We start from the raw sequence: 19,508 nt of genomic DNA on the forward strand, positions 1-19,508 counted from the left end.
TTAATGAATTCAGAGAGACTGCAGCAACTTCAGTCATCACAGCAGCTCTTAAGCCAGAAGCACCTCGGTTAGAAACCTCTGGCTTCTTCCATGGGAATGGCCTCTCACCGCATCATTTTGTATTCCTTCAAAACACATTTTTCTACCCGATATCACATGTTTAATGCACATGATTTGAAATGTGTTGTGTGTGTGTGTGTGTGTGTCTTACATCTCTCAGAGCCTCCTGAGCAAGGGAGCGGAAGGACAAGATGACTCCGATGATGGTCATTCTCTTCAAAACACTGTCCACAGCTACAAAGAGACAGGCAAACAAGTGTCATAAATAAATACCCCACTAATCAATACAGTGATTTACACTAAGCCTGTTGCACAAACAGCTCACTAACAGCAGCAGCAGTGAGAAGAATCGCTAGGAAATACCACTATGTTGAGTTTTATCTGCAGGTTGTTAAAATACAAATGTTTTGGGACCACAGCGCTCCGCGTGTAGACAGATGCACTCGTTTCAACACAACAGATGACCAGGGGCAATGTCTCATTTCAAAAACACTCCGCTAATGTTGACACATATTCACTTGTGTTTTTCATACAAATTTTAAAGAGTCCTTAGGTTGTTTTTTTGGAGCCATCTTTCCAGTGACCTGTAACAGAGCAGCTGTGCTTCAAATTCTCCCTCAGATCACTTGATTTACAAGGTTATTGTGGAATTATTGATCAGTAGTTCTAAGCTCACGAGAATGTGTGCGTGTTTTGAGTGTGAGCGAGAAATTACAGGTGAGTTTCTTGAAGAGCGCCGCCATGTGGTCAGGCTTGTCGAAGCTTGTCCTCATCTGGGTCAGCACCTCCATGTTCTCCACCACCAGTTTCTGAATGGAAGACAAATGCACAACAGTTAGTGATTTTTGACTTTCATTTCCTGTATTTCCTGTATTCAAAAAAAAGAAAAAAAAGGACATAATATTGGGACAATTATTGATCATATATGCAAACAAAGCTGCAGATGAGTTTGAAAATGTGTGTTTTTGGTGATAAAATATGCAATAACTATGTTTCTGTGATGTAATATACATTAATTTAAACTTATCTGCTGTGATCATGTTTGGTTTTAACTTAAATCTATATAGAAAGGGGACTTCTATGTTTGTGTGGACCAGTTTGACCTGTCAGACTGAGGACATTTTGTCTGGTCCTTGCGACATCAAAGAGCCGTTTGAAGGCTTGGACTTGGTTTCACAGCTGGTTGCATGTACCTTTAACTCTGCGACCTGTGACGAGATGTGCCACATCAGACTCTCGCTGAGGAACTTCATTCCATATGGTCCCAAAAGCTCCGACAGCGAACGCATCTCTGTGAAACCACACACACAGAAAAATGATTAAAAGTTTCATTTTACAATCCTTAGAAAAAAAATATAACGTGTCAACATAAGGAAAAGAGAAGCACAGTATTTAGTTAATTTAGCTAGAATGTAAACAAATGTAAACAAAATCATGAGGCAAATTTTGGTGTCTGCATCTTTTAAATCAGTTTTTTGAATTTATAAATTCTGATTATTAACACATTCAATTTGAAAATCACAGCCAGTCTTCAGTATTGCTGACCTAACTTTTTACTGAATGTATCAGTTCAGGCACGGTCTAAGAAAAACACCTAAGGCTTAAAGTGTATTTGTACACATGTGTATTATTTTAGAACAGTACTGTTCTGGTTTGAAAGGAAAAGAAAAACCACAAAGAATTCTTATGTTTACACATCGCGTAACATCGCTTCATCCCCTCTGTGAAAATACAAATTTTCTGAATGTGTGTCTGTACCAGAGATGTCCGAGTACTCCTCTGCATTGAAAGTCAATTCATTCTCCGTGGGCAGGTTGACAAAGGCCTTCATGGCGGGAAAGTATGCGATGTGTCCGTTACTGACCTGACGGAGCAACGTCTCCAAGTACCTGAACACACAAAAGACTTTGTGTGAGTGAGTGAGACATTTTTTTAATTCATCCTTCACCAAGTGTCTGGCTCCACAGAAGAGTGTAAATAATGAATTACGGAAATTAGGCTGTAATTCCAGAAATGCATTATTTACACTCTTTTGTGGAGAGTGTAAATAATTTCAGAATTATTTAATCCAGAAACCAATTGAGAAATTAGGCTGTGCAGACTCTTCCTGCGCACAGTAAATCTGTTCAACACCACAAGGCATACAGTCAACCACACTGTATATGTTCTAGGTACTGGGCAGGGCAGGTTAAAGAAAAATTAGGCTGTAATCATGCTGACAAATATATTCGAAACAAATTTAAAAAAATATATATATTTCTAAAAATAAGGGTTACCAAGTACTGAAAGATTTAAACATGCACTCCTGAATGCAACAACAAAGTAAAAGAAAAAACTAAATAATATCCACAGTCATGAACTTTAATGACAAAAGGGCCCCACTGCTTCAGTGGCCAAAATAACTTAGCATGACATTTAGATGTTTGTGCTACAAAAGCGTTTTCCTGCTGTGGAAAAAACCTGTAACAATGAAATGATTTCCATCTGGAGAGCAATAAATAAATACGAGTATTCTCACACCAGGAAATCTGTTTCAGCAGTACAAATGGAGATGAAGGATATAGCCCTAATTTAAAAAATTTTAAAGATGTTTTTTCTTTCATTTACCACATGCTTGTTGTTACAATATGTAGATTTACAGGTGAACGTACCAGTTAGTGTAGAGACTGGTGATGGTGGGTTCCCCGTGACTGTCCAGGTGCTGCGTCTGCTGCAGGAGGACGTTGTTGAAGACCCGGGTGATGTCAATGGTGACGTAGTTCTCTATGGACTGCAGCACAGTCATGTAGGCGCGGACGCTGGTCAGTAACTCACTGGGCTTGGCGATCTCCTGGGTAGCCTGGTTGTACATGGTCATCCCCACGATGGACCTGGAGAAAAACGGAAAGATTCCAAGATGTCAGTTCAGCAACAGCACATTAGAAACCTAGCAAAAATATGAATCAGTAAAATCTGTAAATTTTTTATTAATAATAAAAATTTAAACAGATTTAAACATTTATCAGTACTGAGTATATTTTCTTCTTTCAAACCACTTGCATACTTACAGTATGTACTGTTCCTAGCACTGACTATTGATTCTTGTCATTCCTAGAAGGTAGATAAAGAAGCTAAATCTAAAGTAAAAATGACGTACTTTGTAAATCGGATCTCCAGGTGAGAGGTGAGGTACTCTCTCGGTGTGAACGTGTGCTCCCACACCACCAAGTTGGGAACGTAGTTGATGGAGAAGCAGAGTTCAGATAACGCTGTGTGGAGTTTGTCCAGACTGGAAGAAGAAAAATAAAAAAAACACCAGGTATTATGTAACTTTTCTGATCGGTGAGAATATGGTTGGTCTTTGCAGAAAGCAAAAAGAACATATTATAGATACATGAGTAAAACCACTGAATTTTACTGCGGTAAGTGCCACAACAAACGGAATAAACCTCAGACGCAACAAAATAATTTAAAGTTTATTGCATTCCAAAGAAGAGAGAGGGAGAGAGAGGGAGAATGAGTCACAAACACATTGAGGTCTTTGGTTACTCACTTGGTGACTAGCAGCCTGTTCTTCCTCATGCTCTCCACCCCCGGCTTCTCTCGCTCAGGCTCACCCTTCTTCCCTGTTGCCTTCTTACTCTTCTTGTTCACAGCCTGGCTAATGGTTTTTGCACAGTGTTTGGGGAGCAGCTACAGGACAGGCCAGTAGAAGAAGAGAGAGAGAGATGGTTGGAAAGAAATTAAGACAAAATACAGAAACAAAGAGAAAACTTCACTCAAAGTAAGATGAAAAATCGAAGAAATGTTCAATGATATGGATCCATGAAGGATGTGATATGATTCACCAACTATAATAGTCAATGTTGCTTTTAATGTTGCTACATCAAATTGTGAAACAATTTGTTTGGACTGTTACTGTGTAGAATCATTTCACAACAAACGCTTGCTCGACTTGATTCGTTTTAATGAATACGCAATGTTTAAATTGAACTGTTCTCAAAGACTCTTCTGTCATCTATATACTTTGACATTTTAGGATCACCACTCACTCGCTTTCTAATTTTAATGAGAAGATCGACATCACTCTCATTTTCTAATCAATACCACTCTCAGCCTAGTATTTGGCTGGGACCAGTTACTTGCTGGGAATCTCTGCTGGTTGCCAGGCAACTGATCAGAGCCAAAATGAATATAGTCCAGCACATAACCCAACATGAAACTGAATTGTCTTTTTTTTGCTCTTTGGCTTTTCATTGATCTCCTCTTCACATCTATGGCCCCCTTCATACCTGCCATTTTCTGTGATTTCCTTTGGATAGATGCATTGAGGACGGATTGTTAACTGATCTGTCAAATCACTTTGGGGCACAAAGGATGTGACGCTGTAGTCTGCTGCTGCAAGTCTTTGCAGAAGAAGAGGGGGAGTTTATGCAAGGGAGGGAGATCGTCATTGGTTAGCGACCAGATCTTGATGTGGATTTCAGAGACGCATGTTCATACCAGATGTAAATGCATGTGGTGAAGCGCTATCCGATTGCTATCCAATTACAGAAAACGCATCCTAATGTCAGGTGTAAAGGGGGCCAAATAGAATAACTGCATTTCCCAAAAATGACTGATCAAGTGTCTTCCTTCCTGCCTCTGTGTTCCTACCTGGTCGCTGAGTGTACATTGTTCAGTGCAGATGTCAGTGATCAGGTTTCTGGCCTGTTTGGCCATTTCATCCAGAAACATGTTACACAATGACAGGCTCCGGTCCCCTATATGGTGTCGCTGTGGAGGAAGACAAGAGAACCACTAATCAAGATAAATAATTACTGTTGTAACGCAGGTGTGCGCGAGAGCGTTTGTGTGTATTTACCTCCTCAGGACAGAGCTCGTGTGTGCAGGACATGAAGTGTGTGCAGAGCAGAGGGAAGCAGATGGAGTGTCGGCTCTGAGAGGGAAGTTCCAGACACTGCTGAAACATCTTCTCAAACGCACGGCTGTAGAAGCTACACGCACACACAACAAAGAACATGGGAGAACATATAAACAAGTATTACACACTACTACTTGAAGTAAAACTATTTTCGTTATAATATTTTGAGTCTCATTACATCCAAATAATTTTGCTTTATTAAAAAAAACAACAACTGATTTTTGCCACTTAACAAAAGGCTCAGCCCATTAAATCTATGCAAGCTTAAATGTTTAGCATTTTGAGAATAAGTTTGCTGTCTAATGTCATCGTTAGAGAGCCTTTTCCATATGGAAAGTGAAACTTGTGTTGCTCTGTAAATGGCTCATCCCCCACACCAAAGTCCATAGAGAAAAACAGGAAGTTAACACTACAGCACACATAGTTGTTATTTTAGTGATGGAGACAGCAGTGATGTGATATTTTGAGGCTTCTTTGTAACATCACAAACTCATCAAACAAGGCAGCAGTAGCCCAGAACAATCCCATGTGCCCACAATCTAAAAACACAGATTTTCTCCTTGGACTCTGTTTTGGGAGACTGAGCTTCAAAAAAACTCCACTATCCCTTTCATGTGTGGGGCTCACCAGAAAATGGACAAGTCTGATGTCTCCACCAGCATGTCCACCAGAGAATCCACCATCTTTGTGTGGAAGATGATGGTGTTCATCATTTTACCGAGCTCCTTGTGGTCAGCTATACCAAGACTGGCTTTGGAGACACTTGTGTAGGCCTAAAGAGAGAACAACATCAGAGAAGGTGGGAAGAGGACAGAAAGGGAATGCATGGAGATAGAGGGTGAAGTTAATGGAGGTCATATTGCACTAGCAGAGCCTCTCTGTCCTTTATAAATATGTAAAAACAATTTAAGCTCTAGATTAGTGTGAATACCTGCAGTCTGAACCAGTCGAGCCTCATGCCTCTGAAGTCAAACACCTCTCCGTCCTCCACTGGAACACAGAAGCACACAAGAGTTAGCTCAGAATTATTCACATCATCATTAAAAACACCCAGATCACAAGTCCTACTCTTATAAAAAGGAGTTTAATTATTGCTGCTGCCTCTACTTTATGTAATAATACTGCAATACGTCTTATTGTCAATGATACTATTTCAAGTTTTAATAGTTCAAAAAGCAACGATTTACCTTGTTTGACACTGAGAGAGGTCATAGTGTTGACAAATGAAGACATGATAATAGACTCGTCCTCTGGACACACGGACAGGTTCTGTTCCATAAAAGACACATTACATTAGAAAGACGTGCAAAGTGGAAATATGGATTATATGGAGTAAAAGGCTGTCAAGGTTAAAAATAAAATAAACATTAGCATTTAAATGTCAATGTTGATGATGATGATGATGATGATGATGGTTAGTTAAGGTAAAATACTCAACATGACAAACTGTTGAACATCAAGACTAAGAATAAAAATCTCCATGATTGCACCGTACAGTTTTTTTCTAACAAGCTCAGTGGCGAGGGTTGTTTTGATTCCCGCCTCCACTAGTCAACATGCCAATGTGTCCTTGGGCAAGACATTAACCCCATGTTGCTCCTAATGGCTGTGCTGACAGCGTGTGAACGGGTATGAAAGATATGTGATAGAAAATGTGCTGTGCATATATGCACTGTATGAAAATGTGAGTGAATGAGTGTGAATGGCAAAACGCAAGGCATCCGAGTGGTGATCAAATCTAGAAAAGCGCTTTATAAATACAAACAATTTACCATGAAATACATAGATGTAAAGACAAAAGATAAAAAACATAAAATGTCCTTTTAATTACTTTATGATTATTTGAAAAAGAATACAGATGATAAAGACAATCATATCGCTTTATATTACTGTTTGAATTTGTTTTATCAGCTTCAGTACAGAATGACTTTTGAAACTCAAGCAAATCTTTAGTTATTGTTGTACGTTAAAATATACTACGCTTTCAGTGCAAACTAAATAAATGTGACTGTGGGGGGAGGCCACAGGCTGTTATTTTTCAAAGATACAGTTCAATCCAGTAAGTCCGTGTGAGTGTGCTGTTCATACCTGCACCAATTCGTTCAGCACCACAGCATCAAAACCAGACAGGTATTGGACGTAGTATCGCTGCATCACAGGACCGTACTTCCTGACATGAGCTCGGAGTTCTTCCATGTAGAAGATCAACTCTGCTATGTGTCTGCAAAAAAAACAACAAAATTAGACTGGAGCCGCACAAGCTACGCAGAGAGTAGGCAAAGAATGTAGCGTGGTCTATTCAGGCCTGAACCTGGACTGTGCATTAGCATTATTCATGAGTGCGTACTTGTCAATGAAATCATCTGTGCTTTTCTTTTGGATGTTGTCTGCATGTCGAAGCAGCCATATTATCTCGTCTCTGGCAAAAGACAACGCCATGAACACAAATAAAGCCTGGTGGGACAGAAAGAAAGAGACAATGTCAGAACAAAAATAATGGTGAAGAAGAGTAGCTGGCTATAAACTGTATCTTCCAAGGTCTGACTGCTATAATGTAAGATAAAGACATTTTTCACTGTTTATTGATCTCCTCATTTCAGTGCCAGGGATGCTGAAATGGAAAACCGCTGCCACATTAACATTAGCAAATTGAGCGACAATTTAACTTGGCCAAGTGCTCCTCCCGATTTTTCTCAAGATCCGTTCTATTCCATTTCTTTTCTAGGTGCAACAATTAGTGAATTCATTTGCATACTTGCCGATGCCAAATTCAGCATTTTTGGCAGTATCCCCACACTGGCATCAACACCAGAACATCTCCATCTAAAACAGCAACCAATCTCACCAATCTTTATGTTTATTTATGTGGGTCTGAGAGGACTGCAATTTCATCTGTGCTGTATGTCGTACATATAGTACATTTGACAGATAAAACTACTTGACTTGAAGTATATCCTATTAAGTATATCCATAAATATGTTTTTGCATAACTGCTTTAATGAGTCTTATGTAATTAAGGCAAGAGCCTTGCTTTATGGAGGTCGTCATCTTGTGTTGAAATTTTTCCACCGCAGTCATAAAAACTAAGCATTTTTGCATTTTTAATCAGAAAATGAAGAAGAATCAGTTTATTATAACCGGCAGTCTCACCTTACTTGTTACTTATCCTTACACACTGCATTTTTAAGTCAATAAAATTATTAAAGGAGTTAAGCGTCTTCAAATTGAATCTCAGGTTATTAAAGTTGTTATTTCACTTTTTACTGTGGTACTTTTTTTATTACCTTAGGACCTAGCAGCCCAGGCTGATCGGCTAAAACAGTTGCCAACTCCTTCAGAGCAGATCTGAGGAACTTGCGTCTCTCTCTGTGCATGGAGCCTCTGCAGAGTCAGACAGACAGAGGAAGTCAGAGCCGAGCATCAAAAAACACAAGCAGCTTGTTAAATGTTATTTTGACACTTTCAGAACAATCCAGTATGGAGGACACAAAAAAAGTGAGCGGATGACAGTAAGAGAACGAGGAAGAGGATGAAAGGGGAAGATGGAATAAGTAAGGAGGATAAAAGCAGGGATGGGGGGGCAATGAGGGGGAGGATAAAAAAAGGAAAGAAGACGACATCTGTGTGACACTGAGAGAGACACAAGAGGATACGAGGAAAAATAAAACATTGATTAAAAGGAAAGCAGAAAAATAAACCAATATAAAAATAGTGATATATGACGATCATGTACATACGCGTGAGAGAGGGCCTGTTCTTTACACTCTCTGATGTCGTTGATGCGTTTGTTGTACCTAGAAAAAAAAAATAGGAAAGAAGAATTTGTATTACACTGTGACTCAGCAATATTGTCTTTTAGTATCTGAGAATTCATTTCAGTCAATCAAATTTTGTTTGTATGGCCCATAATTGCAAATTACAACATGTGTCACAGTAGAAGATTGTCTGTCCTTAACCCTTGCCAACGGTGAAGAAGAACGACCTCCACTAAAATAGATGTGGTATTATTTGACATCTATCAAATATTGTATTCAAATTCCTTGTTTTGTCTGACTGATTTAGGAGATACATCTAATACAAATCTACCAAAACTGTTCCGTAGTCTGTGCTGCTCCGTGTTTACAGATGCAGAGACTCTTACCCTCTGATGTTCACAAACAGATCCTCTGCAGCCTTGTGGATGTGGAAGACTTCGTCCCTGAACAGACAGAGACAGGTGGAGCTTTGCAGAGCCAACTTCCACAGAGACAAGGCTGCGGCGTCACTGTTCAGCACTGCGTGACACAGGATGAAACCAACTGGAGACAGAGAAGAAAAGCGTATTTAAAAATGGAGCGCGGGCAGAAGCAGTTTGAACAACTAGAAACCAGAGTATCACAGAAGTTTCTACAGTACTCACAAACAATCCACTTCTCCATCGCATCCAGTGACAGATATTCACACGGCATCTAAAAGACAAGAGAGCCAGGAAGTGAGTGAGGCTACATCCACACCAACATGTTTCAGTTTTGAAACACTAACTTTTGGTTTGTTCACATCTCATGTCCATAATGGATTTTTATTCCCAAGGCCCTAAAACAGACACTTTTAGGAAATGCAGTTGTTCATGTTTTAGTTTTAAAAATCTTTGGCTGTGTTTTAGCCTAAATGAGCAGAAACTTTTGGAAATGATGACATAAAAAATTTGCTTTGATTATGCATTATCATTCACGGCATATCCTTCCCTAGTTCATCACACTCCAAATCACAAGCGTGTCTGATGAGTTCCACTTGTTGTTGTTCTCTCCACACGCCAAGCAAAAACAATGCAGTCTATGCACTGCTGAGCTTTCAAATGCTGTGGGATACACTTTCTGGTTACTTCAGCACAGGTATGACCAGTGCATGTTCATTTACGCACTTATGTGATGTGTAAATATGACTAGAGCTAAAACATCGATCTGGATGCAGATCATATATGCTGTTTTTAAAATGCACATAGTCTGAGAAATTGAATTATATCAGTGGGACACAATGTTGCTGTTTCCTTCAATTGTTTGAATTATTATCGTATTAAACAACAGAATCTCAGAAAACTCCTGCTAAGATTATGGATGCAGATTTAAGATTAAATAATAAATAATTTCAAACATTTGGAGTGCAGTGGTCATACTCACAGTGTCAGACTGAGCAGGATTGAGCATGGTGGAGGGCGCAGAGATGAGGGAGAGCAACTGGGCATTCCTCCACTGGTCAGCAGACAGGTTCCTCCTGGGGTAGACCATCTGAAGACTGATCAATGCGTCTGACAGGGACTGCAGGAGAGGAGAGATGAAAGTCTGAACTGTGTAAAAGTATGAAATGTTTATCCTTATTTGTACATAAAGATCTGCAGCATTAGAGAGTCTCAGTGAGATAGTTTTGACTGTGTTGTTCTTTTAATTTAATTGATATTTCACCTCTCAGAAGAAACTGTCTCACAGTGTCAACTGAACTACACATCTCTCCCACCTTTCCATGTGGAACAAACTCCTCCATCATCTTCTTCAAAGGGTTTTCATAGTCCACGATCATCTGGCCCAACCTAGGATACTCCCGGTCACTGCAACACACACAGAATGAAGAGCCCATGTGACTTCCGCTGATAATCATAACAGTGATTATGCTGCTGCATTGTACCATTTGAGAGTTAATAGGGCAATAATTTACAAACTGGACCTCATTCTCGAGTGAATAAAACCTGAAACTAGTAAATGAGACCATGAATGCCTACAGTATTTAGTGGTGTTATGAATCAAGTCACAGATATGGTTGTTATGTCATATAATTGCATACAAACTGACTTCTTTTTGCAAACAGTGGAGTCACCCAGTGATGTAGATCAGGTTGCAGGCACTTCAGGATAAGCCTCTCTCTTTATGGGCCCAATGATTATTTTTATCTTTTCATATACAGACAATGACCTGTGTTTTGATCCATGGGAGGGTGATTGTGTGTGTTTTGGTCACCTGGCTCCATGCGTCATCTCGTGGGCGTAGTTATACAGTCCTATGATGGCTTTTCTCTCCTCGATGCGAGACAGTATTATCATCAGAGTTGTGTAAGTCACCACCAGGTCTAGGTAGTTCTTCGTCAGGTCAAAATTCACCGTCTGGTAGGAAAAAAAGCAGACGTGTTTTCAGAAATGATCGAATTTTATTTACCATTATACTCTCTCTCTCTTCAGCAGAGAGAAATAAGGTTTAACAGGCATCTTGTTATTGATTAGAGTCACAAACCCCAGAAAACTTTCAGAGAGCACAAACCTCCACCAGGGCCGCTCAGTTGCAGATCAAGATCTGTATATCTATATGAGGTAATATGAGATGTTTGCCTACAGCAACACTAACATTTTATAGTTATTACCGAAAATGTTAATCTCTCCAATCTCTCAAGGGTCATGACTCAAGCCAGATTACCAATCTAAAAAAAAAAAATAATTTCTTCTGTGGAACTTAACCTACATCCCCAGAACAATGTATCAAAATCTCTCCTTAACTTTCAGAATTTTGTTGCTCTGACAGATTTTTATTGGTTTACATTAGATTTTACAGATTGAGTAATGATTAATAATGTGGACACTCAAGTGTATTCGTCAATGTCTTGTTTAGACTTTGCACTTACAATATCAAAGAAGACCTGGCAGGCATCGATGGTGTTCAACAGCTCACACACATGGTCCTGTTGATATAGATATATATTTATATATATAAATATATACACATTCTTCATTAGCATCACCAGCATGTATTCATTCACATTATACAGTACTGTGAGAGCTGGTTTGTGCATGTTCTCCTACCTTGAATTCCATGACATCTACGAACGTGAAGTAGTAGAGAGCCAAGTTTTTCAGAATCTCTGACTTCTCCTTCTGCAGCTGAGCCAGCTGTTGCTGTTAAAACCACACGACACAGTAACACAAAGTCAGAAGAGTACACAAGTGTGATACACACAAAATCATTTACTCTTATTTGAAATATACCACTCTGAGTTTCTATGTCCTGTGAGAAACTGTCCAGGAAGGTTTGATTCTGAGCAGCAGAAATGTTTCATATGCTTGTTATCACATCAACCTACAGTAAATATAACACTTTGTATGACTCCTCTATCATATATACACAATCTGTCTAATTATCTCTCGCTCTAGATCTCAGATTTTGGAGCTGAGCATTTCTAAATTGTTATATTTACTGTATGTAGACAATGTGACAATCATGTCAAACATTTCATGTCAAGTTGTTTTATTTTCGTCAAACATTCCTATCATCTATCCATTTTCTGTCGCTTTTTCCTCCACACGAGGGTCGTGGGTGCGCTGTGCCAATCTCAGCTGACATAGGGCGATAGGTGGGGTGCACCCTTGACAGGTCGCCAGTCCATCACAGGGTTACATATAGAGATGAACAACATCAATTTAGAATTTAGAATGTCCAATTTGCCTAATCCCCAAATATGCATGTTTCTGGACTGTGGGAGGAAACCGGAAAACCCGGAGAAAACCACACACACAGGGAGAACTTAGCAAACTACAGGCAGAAAGGCCCTTGTTCCGACTGGGTCACGAAACCGGGTCTTCCTGCTGCAAAGGCAAGAGTGCTAACCACTACACTAGAGCTGAATCAATTACTCGATTAATCAATTACTAAATGACTCGTCAACTATGTTGATAATGGATTAATCGGTTTGAAACTTTTTTCAATGTGAATATTTTCTTAATTTCTTTGCTCCATATAACAAATAAATCATTACAACTGAATCATTTTGGTTTGTGGACAAAACAAGACGTTTGAGAACATCATCATTTCCAGGTTTGACGAACATTGATCAACTTTTCCTTTTAATGTTTACTGACATTTTTTGGAGCAAACGATTACTTGATTAATCGAGCAAAAAAAAATCGAGATTAATAGATTACACAATAATCGTTAGTTGCAGCTCTACACTACACCAACCGTGTGGCCTATATTTTTTCATTTGCTTATATATTTTCTTTTTAATATGAAGTAAAACCACATTTGGGAACTAAAGTCAGCTGTATTTAAAGTTCAGCATCTCAGAAAAAAAAGTTTGACCAAAGCCAGAACAGTCCCGGATGCGTTTGCTGAAGTTTGTTAATATGAAAAATTCAATCAAAGCACCAAACGTTAGAATGTCTGTCTGTGCTTGATAGATGGAAATATGTACAGCTGTGGGCTCAGTACTTATTTTTTGCAAAGCATGAACATGAATACAGCTTTAAAAGACTGTCACATTGAAACTGGCTTCAAAGTCTGGTGAATCAAAAGGCAATGTGAAAGTATTTTTCCATTTACATGTTAGCACTGACAGAAGTACATTGCATGTAAATCTAACCCATCCGAAGAGTCAGAAGTGTGGCCTGAACCGAAATGTGGAAAGAGGAAAAAGTGCAGGAGAAGTGTAGAGGGAAGAGTACGACACTGCTGCTGCACCAAGGAGATAAACCCTCTGTTGAACAAAGTCAAGTAAAATCTTTTTATCATGATTTTAAACCTCAAAAATTTTTTTTAAATCTAATCTACATTCCCACGTTTTACTGCATGGAGGTAAATGTTTTTTACTGCGTATTAACTGATAGACACAATAAATTGTTGTATCCAAAACACCCCTTAGTGCAGGCAGTCAGTTAAATATTTAAAGAGCCAGGCAGTCATCTAACCAGCCACTCAGCAGGCTGATAAGCCCAGAAACTAACCAGCCACACAGTCACTCAGAGGATGAAGGAAGGAAAAGCAAAGAAGCCATTAGCAAAGAGGAGACAACAGAGCAAAGTAAAACACGCCGCAAGAAGCTTTAAGAACAGATACAAAATACATATTGCTGCGAAAACTAAGGTACATGAACTAAAATATAAAAATGTTACAGGAACTTAGATACAAAAACTTACCAAAAAGCACAAATCCGGAATAAGCCATGTTTAGCATGCAAAAAACAAACAAACAAACAAACAAACACAGAAACAAAGCAGAAAACAACGTAAGACAATTTATGCACAGTTATACAGAATAAAGCAGTTAGCAACACACACATATACATACAAACAGCTTTTTGCTAATTAATGACAGCTTCACATCAATACATAGGCCAGAAGCTATGAGCTAAGCTAAAGGTGCGTTTCCACCGCATAGTTCCAGGATCTAAATGTCATAAGAGCAGTAAAAAACTCTCACAAGCAAATAATATCACTGCACGCACGCACGCAGATATTCACGTATGCCTGTGCAATATGGGTTCTGTAGCTGTCTGAACTGCTCAAAGTTGTTTAATATGCTTGTGAGGACCTATATATATTTACTGCTCTCACGACTTTTGACATAAAAGTGACGCCGTACCCACACACAAACGCACGGTGCACTGTGAGTCCAGAGTGTGTTGCTGCTGCTGTGTCACAGTCAGAAAGCTATATATAAAGTTGTTGTTGAGTTCTCCCAGTGGAGGTTTAAAAAAATTATGTGGATGTTTTGATGAGTCACTGATGCAATGAGAGAGAAAAGACAGCCAGAGAGTGCAAACAGCTGGTGAGTGACATGGCGGAGCTAAAATAGTGAGCTTACAGCAGAGCTAACAGAGATCTAGTTCCTGTGGTGGAAACACACCTTAATAGATCAGAATAAAAAAAAAAAAAGTATAATAACAATAATATAAATGATGAGCAATCATTCAGATTAGTTCACTTGAATAAGATGGACATACACGCTCGCACGCACGCACGCACACACTCACACACACAAATAAACAAACAAACCTGTCAAAAGAAAACATTTCATGAGTTTTGATTGGTTAATTATGACAATTGGCAAAAAAACACTGTAGTGATTAATCAATCAGTTAAATTGAAGAAATTAAACACCGACTCATTTGATAAGTTAATTATTTAGTCCAAAATGTAATGATTTCATCTTCTCAAATGTAATTATTTAAAAATTATTTTATTTCACTGTAGCAAATAAAGAGATATCAACTATACCACTCCCACTCTCTAAACTAAGAAACTCACCACATACATAAACACATATAATTTTCTTTAATATTAATATTAAAAGTTCAATATACAGTATGTTCAAAATTTGTGCAAACAATGAAAAACTACATCTTTTTTTAATACTTGAAATGTCTCTGTTAAACGTGTTGCTTTTCTGACCATAAACATTTTTACAAATTTCATTCGGGAGCTTAATTCTAAAAATGTTTAACAGTGCGATATTTATTAGAAATATTATAGATATTGGCTATTGTTTCTGTTTTGACGAATGTTTTGTTGTGATCATTTTTATCATCCTTAGCCTTACGTGCAGGTTTACTTACATTATTATTCCGTGTCTCCACAGCAGGGAACTTCCTGACGATGAATTTAACAGCACTCTCCAAGTTCTTATCGACCAGATAGGAGGGCTTGGCCTTGGGGTCGCCACATGCCTGCAAAGGAGAGGAGATGAAGAGGTGAGGGGCATCACAATTACAAATATGGTGAAATAAACTGTTGCAGCTGAAACCCCCTAAACTCTTTCTTCTTTATCTCAGCATTTCTGACTCAATTTTCTTTCCTCAGAGTCTATCATGTTAGATGTCTGGTCGTCACCAGGGAAACATTTAGTGCCGACAGTAAAAAGAAACGGGTTTATCTCAGGCAAAGATGTGGGGGGGAGATGGATAAAATAATGACTCCACTGACATTTAGTGACGTTTCCAGACCAAAGGCATTTTCGGGACACACAGAAAGCTTGATGCAGTGACCTGCAGTGTGAATGTCTGATTTGATGTTTAGATGTGAACGTCAACTAGGAGATTTTAGACTTCATGCAGAGTCAACAGGGAGGATTTCCACTTTGTTGATTTATGTGGTTTTCCTGTTTGGATAAACAAGATTCAACTGAACTGAAGAAACTGAACTTATCAGTGGTTCTCAGCTGCTGAGCTGCGGAGAAACATTACACAGCTGAGCCTTGATCCTGAAATGTTTATTTTAGATTCATGCTTATTGTAGAGCCATAAGCATTATGGTGGTTACTTTAAAATCTATATAGATTTGTAAGCACCAAAAACAAAACTGTACAGATGTGTCAACTACAGCTGCAACTATAAAATACTTAAAGCTACAGTGTGTCAGCTTTGGTGGCATTTACAGTAGCTCTAGAAATTTAATAGCAGGCTTTTTAATCATGTTTTTTTTTTGTATATAACCATTTTGTTACTTAGAAGATGAGTAAGGCTGCAATTTAATCATTCCAAATTTAAATTTTAAATTTTAAATACAATACGCTAATGTTTCAAACTGAGCTCTGAATCTTGGATTAGAATATAGTAGTTCATATTTTGATGGTATTCTGTGTGGTAATCCTCAATGTTATTTTAAATTTTTAGTGGTAAAATTCACAGCTCACAAAAAAATGTTTTATTAAATATTTTACCCAAAGGTTTCAGCCTTTCTCTTGAGACAACCCTATACTGTGGAGGTGAAGGCCACTAGAGGTTTTTTTTACAAAAGTTGCAACAATTTAATGATTTGTAATTGACTATAAAATAATTCACCAAATATTTTTTGATTAAAAAAATACAGGTTTTTTTGTATTTGTTTTTTTTTTTTACTGTATTGTGTGTCCCAAAAATAATAACCAGTGGATGTTGAATTGTCTGCAACACAGAAAGGCTGAGATGCAGCGAGAGAGTCCTAGGTGACGAGAGGGTTTCAGTTTCAAACTCTGTCTGAGCCATCACTAGTTAATGCTGCCACATGACAGGCAGAGTGATGGACGGGTAGAGTGAAGAAGACAGTGAAAGAAACAAAAAAAACAAAGAGAGAACAAAGAGAAATACACAGAGGAGGAAGTCAAAGTAGGGGTCACACAGACAGGTCAACTAAGAAATGACTCAGGAGAAATGATGTTGAGGGAAAAGGCAGTGACAAAAGGGTCAGAGAGAATTTTCTTTCTCTGAATGTGTCGTGTAATCTGCAGCAACATGAGTGGCAACATTTTAATTATTTCACTGCATCTGCAGAGCTGATTTTTTTCCTCCTCATTTATATTCTCATCGACATCTCAACAGGTGTCGCAGTATCTGCCTAACAACACTGACCCTGGCAGGAAGCAACAGTGCTCATGCATTATGGGAAGTGTAGGAGTGAATGGTGGGGAAGATGTGGTCCATGCATGGGTTATAAATGCATAAAGTTTCTTTGCTATAAACACAGTGGGACATTCCTCGAGGGGGTCAGTGACTGTTCTGACAATTCAGTTGTTCCTGGTTGAGGTTTTCAGTTCAGAAATTGGAAGCAAACATTTGAACAAAAAGTACATTACTAAAATAAATACTACAACACTAAACTGTGCTATGAATACAATGTTTGTACACACAATTACATATCACAGCTACCAAACCAGCAGACCTGAAACAATACCACATAAACCCAGATTTCAGTTTGCATGGCATTGAAATATTTTCAGCCTCAGCCAGTGCAAAATGAAACCGCAAACAGCAGCACATGCTAGTTCACACAAACAACACTTGGAAAACCTGAAACACAAGGATCAACATAACCATGATTGATACAACTTTCTATACCACTATTGTGTTGTGTTGCCTTCACACCAAACGTAATGCAAATTTTTGGATTGCTAGTTTGGCCTCATTTAGGATTACGTGTTGGCATTAGGGGTGTCATGATTCTCCAAATTCTCAATTCGATTTGATTTAAGTCTCAATCTTTTCTTTTCTCTTTTAATGCAGATAGGTCTGCCATTTTTAGACGTAGTTTAATCTAGGATGATTGGTTTTATGTTATGATAACTCATTATAACAATATGAATGTAATAACCAGTCAATTGGAAACTAACTGTAAAAAGAAGAGAAGTCATAGAGAGCCATGTAGCTCTGTGTTGCTCTTAAGGTCCAGCAATCTGTTGTTAAGGCCACTAAATCTGCACTGACCTACAATAACATTATCATACATGGAAGTACCTTTGTAGTAAGATGTGACCTACTTGGCATTTAATACACTAGTTAATACAGTGGTTACAGTACGCTAAATAAATGCTTAAATCAAGGGTTTTCCACCACTGCATAAGGTTGCATGGCTGATGCTACAAATATATTATACTATAGTCGTAGTTATAGCTTTGGCGTGAGTTGAACTTGGAATGGGGACAGAAGAGTTGCCTGTGTTAACAGAGTAATTTCGTAGTTGCGTCTACATCCTTATGATACATGTGGAGATGTCCTGTGATATGCTACATGCAAATAACATAGCTTACACACTGTGGTTATCTGTTGTTGACATAACTCAAGGGAAATGCAAAATATTTCCACATTGGAGTTCAGTCAGTGTGTCACACAAATCAACAGTTGCTGTGGTTACTATTAGTTGGCATCAGCTTCTGGTTAGCGAGAGGAGGTAGCATGTAGTCCTGCCACACTGGGGGCGTGGTTAAAAGCCCGATTCCACCTTTGCTTTCGAAGGTCGAGAGTGTGACATTGTTTCGATCAATATTCTATTTACAATCTAGATAACTGCAGGATTAAGAGAAAAAAAAAACCACTGATCACAAGGTTGTTAAATGGTACAAGTGTACTTGTCCAAATTATCCTGATTTGCTTACTCGACAAGCAAAATCTACTCAACTATACATGTCAAGCTAATCACTGCTAGTCTGTAGCTGCAGTCGTTTCAGGCACCAGACACAGACATGCTGAGTTCATGAAAAACAGCTGAAAGTTCTCAAAACACGAAACACAGTGACACTCAGAGGGGTTCCACACAGAAAATCACACAACACTAACATGAGTTCAAAAACCATCAATGACACAGACTGTACCTTGAGGCCTTGTGCACACTTCTCTCACACCTGAGCAGATTTCTAACATCAAGAGCTGTCAGAGCTCATCATCAGTGACACTGTTGACTCAACAGCTACTTGTTCAGGTCTCAGTAAGACGTCGGCTAAATACAAACCAAATTAACAAGGACTCAAGATACAACTGTGAAATTCATGCAACAGCTAACCCAGTCTTCCTCTGATGACAACACAGCAGGAGCCTCACCTAGTACAAAACAGTACTTCTTTCTAAAATGGCCATTAGTACGCAATTACACTTTGACTGACTCGAGGGAACTGTGGATCATAAACCTATGTTTGTCATTTTAGAGTGAACAGCTCAAATAAATCTACAATTTTTTTTAACATGTCTTCCGTAGACATTCTTTCATAGATAGAACCTTTGTCATGTAAGAAACAAATTCAATATTATCATCAATCTTTCTTGTTGAATTTTCTGTTTATGGATGTGCTGCTGCTGAATGCAGCCAACTTATATTTCAGGAAGTCACTTAAAAAACAACAAAAACTAAGGAAAGCAACAGTTACCCAGTTTCTGTATCACACATAATAGTGACATGACTGACAAAGAGAGAGAGGCAATTAACAACACGCTGACAAACATTTGATGTAAACACCTACAGGCAGTAATGTACACTTACAGCTAAACGTGAATTTTTAAATGGGCTAAAACA

General features: G+C 38.6%; 1 protein-coding gene across 7 annotated transcripts in view; it reads right to left on the minus strand.

The window, feature by feature from the left end:
* Positions 1-19,508, minus strand: part of nckap1 (NCK-associated protein 1) — a 32,501-nt gene that overhangs the window by 5,616 nt on the left and 7,377 nt on the right. For 2 of the 7 annotated variants that reach the window (XM_058650802.1, XM_058650798.1), the window contains 24 exons: positions 15,308-15,418; positions 11,784-11,870; positions 11,606-11,662; positions 10,951-11,093; positions 10,454-10,544; positions 10,120-10,257; positions 9,363-9,411; positions 9,105-9,261; positions 8,701-8,757; positions 8,248-8,344; positions 7,311-7,417; positions 7,052-7,184; positions 6,151-6,232; positions 5,895-5,953; positions 5,591-5,736; positions 4,904-5,036; positions 4,696-4,839; positions 3,593-3,732; positions 3,197-3,328; positions 2,712-2,930; positions 1,819-1,949; positions 1,254-1,351; positions 776-869; positions 212-294 (listed from right to left, as the gene is read on the minus strand). In XM_058650802.1, the coding sequence (XP_058506785.1) occupies positions 212-294; positions 776-869; positions 1,254-1,351; positions 1,819-1,949; positions 2,712-2,930; positions 3,197-3,328; positions 3,593-3,732; positions 4,696-4,839; positions 4,904-5,036; positions 5,591-5,736; positions 5,895-5,953; positions 6,151-6,232; positions 7,052-7,184; positions 7,311-7,417; positions 8,248-8,344; positions 8,701-8,757; positions 9,105-9,261; positions 9,363-9,411; positions 10,120-10,257; positions 10,454-10,544; positions 10,951-11,093; positions 11,606-11,662; positions 11,784-11,870; positions 15,308-15,418 (2,688 nt within the window). Of the gene's footprint in view, positions 1-211; positions 295-775; positions 870-1,253; positions 1,352-1,818; positions 1,950-2,711; positions 2,931-3,196; positions 3,329-3,592; positions 3,733-4,695; positions 4,840-4,903; positions 5,037-5,590; positions 5,737-5,894; positions 5,954-6,150; positions 6,233-7,051; positions 7,185-7,310; positions 7,418-8,247; positions 8,345-8,700; positions 8,758-9,104; positions 9,262-9,362; positions 9,412-10,119; positions 10,258-10,453; positions 10,545-10,950; positions 11,094-11,605; positions 11,663-11,783; positions 11,877-15,307; positions 15,419-19,508 lie in introns of all 7 variants that reach the window. The other 5 variants (XM_058650803.1, XM_058650801.1, XM_058650800.1 and 2 more) reach the window with 3 other exon arrangements.

Source organism: Solea solea, chromosome 15, assembly GCF_958295425.1.
Source record: "Solea solea chromosome 15, fSolSol10.1, whole genome shotgun sequence".
In the NCBI taxonomy this organism is placed as follows: domain Eukaryota; kingdom Metazoa; phylum Chordata; class Actinopteri; order Pleuronectiformes; family Soleidae; genus Solea; species Solea solea.